Source organism: Grampus griseus (genome assembly GCF_964374135.1).
Source record: "Grampus griseus genome assembly, chromosome: 3".
Taxonomy (NCBI): Eukaryota; Metazoa; Chordata; class Mammalia; order Artiodactyla; family Delphinidae; genus Grampus; species Grampus griseus.
Window position 1 is genome coordinate 27,023,957 of NC_139019.1, and position 7,745 is coordinate 27,031,701.

Genomic DNA, 7,745 nt, shown 5'->3' on the forward strand with positions numbered 1-7,745 from the left:
TCCTGTTAAACATTTGACAGTACACAGGTGAGCACCCTCCCCCTGCCCATAAAGAATTATTCAACCCCAAATACAGTAGTGTTGAAGTTGAGAAACTTTCTATAAATCAAGATGATCTAAGTTGTTTTTTATGGATACAGGCAGCTTTCAGATTGGATCTCAGAAAAGTCTCTCATGCTGTGAAGCTAATTAAAAAAGTCAATCTGCCATCCAAAGGCTCTCACTCCACCCCACCTGGTCAGCAACCCTTGCTGACCCTTGTTCCTCCAAAGTGGCTCCTGCTCTGGTGGACCAGCCCCATATACCCACAACAGTTGTGGCCAAACCTCTCAGCCAGTCTGGCCAGGGACCAGCCTCACCCACCAGTGTACCTGCAGCACCAAAACAGGAGGACACGTGCAGCCCACACATGGGGTATCCTGGAGTATATAGCTCTGGTGACCAGGTGGAGATTGCGCCACTGGGCACCACAGGACACCTTCTACGTATGGCCACTCTTTCAAAGCTGGGAAATGTAGCTGATATACATTATACATAGAAACAAACACAGAGAGTTAGGCAAAATGAGGAGACAAAGGAATGCCTTCCAAACAAAAGAACATCCCCCCACTCCCCCAAAAAAGAACAAAATGAAATGGAGATAAGCAATTAAAGCAAATAAAGAGTTCAAAGTAACAGTCATAAATATGCTCACCAAACTTGGGAGAAGAATGGATGAACACAGTGAGAACTTCAACTAAGAGACAGAAATTATAAAAAAGAACCAATCAAAACTGAAGAATATAATAACTGAAATAAAAAAACACTAATGGGAATCAACAGCAGATTAGAGGATGCAGAAGAATGGATCAACAATCTAGAAGACAGGGTAGTGGAAACCACTTGATCAGAAAAACAAAAAGATAAAAGAATAAAAAAGAATGAGGATAGTTTAAGGGATCTCTGAGACAACATCAAGCATACTAACATTTACATTTTAGGAGTTCCAGAAAAAGAAGAGAGAGAAAATGTCAGAAAAACCTATTTGAAGAAATAATGCCTGAAAACTTCCCTAACCTAGTGAAGAAAACAAACATACAAGTCCAGGAACACAGAGAGTCCCAAAGGAGATGAACTCAAAGTAACCCACACCAAGGGAACATTATAATTAAAATGCAAAATGTTAAAGATAAAGAAAGAATCTTAAAAGCATCAAGAGGAAAACAACTAGTTATGTACAAGGGACCCCCCCCCACCCCCACATAAGACTATCAGATCATCTTTAAGCAAAAACTTTACAAGCCAGAAGGGACTGACACTATATACTCAAAGTGCTGAAAAAAAACAAAAACAAAAACCTTACAACCAGTAATACTTTACCTGGTAAGGTTCTCATTAAGAATTGAGGGAGAGATAAAGAGTTTCCTAGACAAGCAAAAGCTAAAGGAGTTCATCACCAGTAAGCTGGCCTTACAAGAAATGTTAAAGGGACTTCTTTAAAAGGAGAAGAAAAGGTCATAACTAGAAATAAGAAAATTAAGAAGGAAAAAATCTCACTGGTAAAGGCAAACATACACTAAAAGTAGTGGATCAACCACCTATAAAGCTAGTATGAGGGTTAAAAGACAAAAGTAGTAAAAATCATCTATAGCTACAATAATTAGTTAAGCAATACACAAAATAAAAAGATGTAAAATATGATGCCAAAAACATAAAACGTGTGGTAGGAGGGAGTAAAAATGTAGTACTTTTAGAATGTGCATGAACTTTAGCAACCATCAACTTAAAATAGACTGCTATACACAAAGGTTGTTATAAATGAACCTCATGGTAACCACAAACCAAAAACCTATAACAGATATACAAAAATAAAGAGAAAGGAATACAAACATAGCACTAAAGAAAGTCATCAAATCACAAGGAAAAAGAACAAGAAAAGAAATGAACAGAGAACTGCAAAAATAACCAGAAAAAATTATCAAAATAGCAATAAGTACATATCTATCAATAATTAGTTTTAATGTAAAGGGACTAAATGCTTCAATCGAAACACATAGGATGGCTGAATGAATTTTTAAAAAACCTATATATATGCTGCCTACAAGAGACTCACTTCAGATCTAAAGACACACAAACCGAAAATGAAGTGTTGGAAAAAGATATTCTGTGGAAATGAAAAGCAAAGCTAGGATAGCAATACTTATAGCAGACAAAATAGACTTTAAAACAAAGACTATAACAAGAGACAAAGAAGGGCATTACATAAAGGGATCAATCTAAGAAGAAGATATAACACTTGTAAATATCTATGCAACCAATATAGGAGCATGTAAATAAATAAAGCAAATAGTATTAAATATAAAGGGAGATGTTGACAATAATACAATAATAGTAGGAGACTTTAATACCCCCTTACATCAATGGATAGATCCTCCAGACAGAAAATCAATTAGGAAACATTGGCCTTAAATGACACATTAGACTAATGGACTTAATAAATAGAACAGTTCACTGAAAAACAACAGAAAACAAATTATTTTCAAGTGAAAATGGTACATTCTCCAGCTAAGATCACATGTTAGGCCACAAAACAAGTCTCAATAAATTTAAGAAGGTTGAAATCACATCAAGCATCCTTTCCTATCACAGTGGTATGAAACTAGAAATTAATTACAAGGAAAAAACACAAACATGTGGAGGCTAAACTACATTCTATTAAACAACCAATGGATTGTGAAGAAAAAAAAATACCTTGAGGTAAAGGAAAATGAAAACACAATGTTCCAAAACCTACAGGACACAGCAAAAGCAGTTCTAAGAGGGCAGTTTATAGTGCTACAGGCATACCTCAGAAAATAAGAAAAAATCTCAAATAAACAATCCAACCTCGCACCTAAAAGAACTGGAAAAAGAAGAACAAAGCCCAAAGTCTATATACCAATAACAAAGTATCAGAAATAGAAATTAAGAAAACAATCCTATTTACAATTGCATCAAAAAGAACAAATACCTGGGAATAAATCTAACCAAGAATATGAAAGACCTATACAATGAAAACTATAAGACACTGATGAAAGAAATTGAAGACAACATAAATAAATAGAAAGATATACCATGCTCATGCACTGGAAGAATTAATATTGTTAAAATGTCCATACTACTCAAAGCAATCTACAGATTCAATGCAATTCCTGTCAAAATATAGATGGCATCTTTCACAGAACTAGAACAAATAATCCTAAAATTTGCAGGGAACTACAAAAGACCCTAAATAGCCAAAGCAATCTTAAGAAAGAAGAACAAAGCTAGAGGGATCATGCTCCCTGATTTTGAACTATATAACAAAGCTGTAGTAATCAAAACTGTATGGTACTGGCACAAAAACAGACATACAGATCAATGGAACAGAATAGAGAGTACAGAAATAAACCCATGCTAATATGTTCAAATAATTTATGACAAAGGAGTCAAGAATAAATAATGGGGAAAAGACAGTCTCTTTAATAAATTGTGCTGGAAAAATCAGACAGCTATATGCAGAAGAATGAGAGTGGATCACTTTCTTACACCATATACAAAAATAAACTCAAAATAGATTAAAGACTTAAATGTAACACCTGAAACCATAAAACTCCTAGAAGAAAACGTAGGTAGTATGCTCTCTGACATCAGTTTTAATAATATATTTTTTGGATCTGTCTCCTCAGGTAAGGGCAACAAAAGCAAAAATAAACAAATGGGACTACATCAAACTAAAAAGCTTGTACAGTTGTGGAAACCACCAACAAAATGAAAAGTTAATCTACTGAATAGGAGAAGATATTTACAAATGATACACCCAATAACCAATATATACAAAGAACTCACACAACTCAATATGGAAAAACAATCAGATTAAAAATGTGCAGAGGACCTGAACAGCCATTTTTCCAAGGAGGACATACAAATGGACAGCAGGCACATGAAAAAATACTCAACATCCCTAATCATTAGGGAAATGCAAATCAAAACTACAATGAGATACCATCTTATGCCGGTCAAAATGACTATTATCAAAATGACTACAAAAAAGTGTTGGCAAGGATGTAAAGAAAAGAGAAGCTTGTGCACTGTTGGTGGGGATGTTAATTGGTGCAGCCACTGTGGGAAACAGTATGGAAATTCCTCAAAAAATTCAAAATAGAAGTACCATATGATACAGCAATTCCAGTTCTGGGTATTTATCAGAAAACAAAAACCCTAATTTGAAAAGATATATGCATCCTTATGTTCATTGAGGCATTACTTACAATAGCCAAGATATGGAAGCAATATCCATCAATAGATGAATAAAGATGTGGTATGTGGTATATATAAATATATATATATATACACACACACATACACACACACACACACAATAGAATAGTAATCAGCCATTAAAAGAATCAAATCTTGCCATTTGTGACAACATTGATGGACCTAGATGTTTTGCTAAGGTATTATTATACTTAGTGAAATAAGTCAGACAGAGAAAAACAAATACTGTATGTTTTCACTTATATATGGAATCTAAAAAACAAAAGAAACAAACAAAACAAAGCAAAGAAAGTCTCTAGATACAGATAACAAACTGGTGGTCACCAGAGGGGAGTGAGTGGGATGTTGGGCAAATCCATGAGGGGATTAAGAGGTACAAACTTCCAGTTATAAAATAAATAAGTTAATAGAGATGTAATGTACAGCATAGGGAATACAGTAAAAAACATCATATTAACTTTGTATGGTGACAGATAGTTACTAGACTTATCATGGTGATCAATTCACAATGTATATAACTCACTCTGTTGTACACCTGAAACTGATACATTGTTTGTCAACTATCTTTCAATTTGAAAAGTCAAACTGGGACTTTCCTGGTGGCACAGTGGTTAAGAATCCACCTGCCAACACAGGGGACACTGGTTTGAGCCCTGGTCCGGGAAGATCTCACATGCTGCGGAGCAACTAAGCCCGTGCGCCACAACTACTGAGCCTGAGCTCTAGAGCCTGCGAGCCAAAACTACTGAGCCCACGTGCCAAAACTACTGAAGCCCGCATGCCTAGAGCCGGTGCTCTGCAACAAGAGAAGCCACCGCAATGAGAAGCCCACACACCGCAATGAAGAGTAGCCTCCGCTCACCACAACTAGAGAAAGCCCACATGCAGCAATGAAGACCCAACACAACCAAAAATAAATAAATAAATAACATTGATTCTAAATAAATAAAAAGTCAAACTGAATAAAGTACGTGGGGCAGAATTTAGTCTCCAGATTGATTAATGACTATCCTGAAATATAAGCTTTAATCTTGCTAAGTTTATTATTAACCATTCCAGACACTCTTAAACATTTAATCTGTAGAGAAAAAACCTTAACTCTTTGTTCTTGGGCAGGAACCTTTATCCAAGGTGTTCCACAGAGTGTTGGCTTTGGGGTAAGCTGCCCAGGTTCAAATCTAAGCTTTTCATTTATTAGCGAAAGACATTGAACAAGTTACTCCATATTTCTCTGCCACCATTTCCTCATCTGTAATATAGGGATAATAGTACTTAACCCACAGGGTTGTTGGGGGAATAAATGAATAAATAAATGTCATATCTCCTCTAATGCTTCATATAGTGTTACAATAACAGAAGGAAGACTAAAAATAGAGTCCGAATTACAAGGGTCTAATCTAAACTCTGTTCCCAACTAGCTGTGTGACCTTGAACAACTGAGCATGATTATACAATTGGAGGGACTGAATTAAATAATCTCTGAAGCACCCTCTAGAATTAACACTCTATAGTTAGGAGTATGTTTTCTACAAACCCTTGTTTTAAGTGGGGCCTCAAAATAGAGTGAGAAGAAAGCATAATAGAAAAAAAGAAATATAAGGTGAAACAAAAACAAAGAAGAAAAGGTTATCAGGAAAGGAGGACAATGAGAAATAGAAGGCAAATGTATGCAGGTTCAATCAGACAACTGGTTGATATTTTCTATTTTTAAAAAACATTGGTTATATATACAATGGAATATTACTCAGCCATAAAAAGAAACAATATTGAGTTATTTGTAGTGAGGTGGATGGACCTAGAGTCTGTCATACAGAGTGAAGTAAGTCAGAAAGAGAAAAACAAATACTGTGTGCTAAAACATATATATGGAATCTAAGAAGAAAAAAAAAAGGTCATGAAGAACCTATGGGCAAGATGGGAATAAAGACACAGACCTACTAGAGAATGGACTTGGGGATATGGGGAGGGGGAAGGGTAAGCTGTGACAAAGTGAGAGAGTGGCATGGACATATATACACTACCAAGTGTAAAATAGATAGCTAGTGGGAAGCAGGCGCATAGCATAGGGAGATCAGCTCGGTGCTTTGTGACCACCTGGATGGGTGGGATAGGGAGGATGGGAGGGAGATGCAAGAGGGAAGAGATATGGGAACATACGTATATGTATAAGTGATTCACTTTGTTATAAAGCAGAAACTAACACACCATTGTAAAGCAATTATACTCCAATAAAGATGTTAAAACAAAAAACAAAAAACCAAACATTGGTTGAATTTTGTAGTACGGCCTTCGCTTTTTCGTGGAGGCTCCTTACACCGGAGTCACCGCTTTAGGAAATCGATTAATCTCTGGCTTTACTCCTCCCACGTCCTCTCCCTGATCAATCCCCTGCACGTCTAGAGATTGAAAAATAACTGCAGAGAAGAAAGGAAGGGGCTGTAGTAGAATCAAGGAAACCTCATTCCCTGAGAGGCCTCCTGGAGAAGGAGAATTTCTTGCCTTTTTAAGTGGGCTAACAAAATTGGTTATTTCACTCCTATCCCCAGAGCTTCGGTTGCTCTTTCACTTCCCACTTTCTCAAGAGCACTGGGTGACAAAGTTATGGAGAAGCGCCTGCAGGAGGCCCAGCTGTACAAGAAGGAAGGGAACCAATGTTACCAGGAAGGGAAGTGCCGAGATGCTGTGTGTGGGTACCATCGAGCTCTGCAGCAGCTGCGGGGTCTGGATCCAAGTCTGCCCTCCCCGATACCTAATCTGGGACCTCAGGGCCTGGCCCTCACACCTGAACAGGAAAACGTACTGCACACCACGCAGACAGACTGCTACAACAACTTAGCTGCCTGTCTTCTTCAGATGGAGTCAGTAAACTATGAACGGGTGAAAGAATAGTCAGAAGGTCCTGGAACGATAGCCTGATAATGCCAAGGCCCTGTATCGGGCTGGGGTGGCCTCTTTCCACCTGCAGAACTATGACCAGGCTCGGCACTACCTCATGGCTGCTGTCAATAGGCAGTCAAAAGACGCCAGTGTCCGGCGGTACCTTCAGCTAATGCAGTCAGAACTCAGCAGCTACCATCAGAAAGAGAAGCAGCTCTACCTGGGCATGTTTGCTTAACAAAGAAGAAAGATACCCCTCCACTGGAACTTAGGTGAACCATTAAAGACCCGTCAAGGGGAAACCTGAGCCTCAGCAAGAGAAATTAACCCCATACCTCTGACAGAGGTGACCTTCTATTTTGTTTCTAGTTCTGCACAAACTCTTTATTGCTTACATAGCCTGTGTCTGTTTTTGTTTCTCCATCTATGTATTTATATGGCTTTTAATATGTGGTATTATTAGGGACATTTACCTTGAGAAATACAACCAGAAAACATTCATCAGTTATGGGCGCAATTAATCATATCTTTGGCACAGATTTTAATGATAGATGTTGGTAGATGTAGTCATTTACAAAGGAGAACGCTAG

At 37.5% G+C, this 7,745-nt stretch overlaps 1 protein-coding gene across 1 annotated transcript; it reads left to right on the forward strand.

Moving 5' to 3' along the window:
• Positions 1 to 6,861: 6,861 nt before the first annotated feature.
• LOC309820968 (tetratricopeptide repeat protein 9C-like) lies at positions 6,862 to 7,393 on the forward strand (the record flags this gene model as incomplete). Its single annotated transcript, XM_082652018.1, is given in 3 exon segments — positions 6,862 to 7,163; positions 7,165 to 7,186; positions 7,190 to 7,393. Coding segments are annotated over 3 exon segments (510 nt in total). The 5' UTR covers positions 6,862 to 6,879.
• Between the last annotated feature and the right edge of the window lie 352 nt (positions 7,394 to 7,745).